The sequence below is a fragment of the Pteropus medius genome, unplaced genomic scaffold, assembly GCF_902729225.1.
Source record: "Pteropus medius unplaced genomic scaffold, Ma_sr-lr_union100, whole genome shotgun sequence".
NCBI classification, from domain to species: domain Eukaryota; kingdom Metazoa; phylum Chordata; class Mammalia; order Chiroptera; family Pteropodidae; genus Pteropus; species Pteropus medius.
This window is the reverse complement of record NW_024343417.1, coordinates 1-350: the sequence shown is the minus strand read 5'-3', so window position 1 is coordinate 350 and position 350 is coordinate 1. Positions and strand designations below refer to the sequence as shown.

At 62.9% G+C, this 350-nt stretch overlaps 1 protein-coding gene across 1 annotated transcript in view; it reads left to right on the top strand.

Moving 5' to 3' along the window:
* LHX5 (LIM homeobox 5) overlaps positions 1-190 on the top strand; it is a gene marked incomplete at its 3' end in the record, with an annotated part of 4,777 nt that extends 4,587 nt beyond the window's left edge. The window contains exon 4 of the mRNA XM_039867387.1: positions 25-190. Coding sequence (XP_039723321.1) covers positions 25-190 — 166 coding nt within the window. The remainder of the gene's footprint in view (positions 1-24) is intronic.
* Positions 191-350: the final 160 nt, after the last annotated feature.

Genomic DNA, 350 nt, shown 5'->3' with positions numbered 1-350 from the left:
TCACAGCCCCCCTTTCTGCCCCAGGTGTGGTTCCAGAACCGACGGTCCAAAGAACGCCGGATGAAACAGCTGAGCGCACTCGGCGCCCGGAGACACGCCTTCTTCCGGAGTCCGCGGCGCATGCGTCCGCTGGGCGGCCGCTTGGACGAGTCTGAAATGTTGGGGTCCACTCCATACACCTACTACGGAGGTAAGGGCCCCCCGGGACGCGCTGCCCTACACCGAGGCCCGCGCTGTTCTTGGGGCTGAGAGCCCAGGGCCGGATCCCCTCGCTCCTGGTTACCGAGGTACCCCCTCTCTCTTTTCTATTCATGCAGGACAATCATGGACACACCTTAACCGATACACAC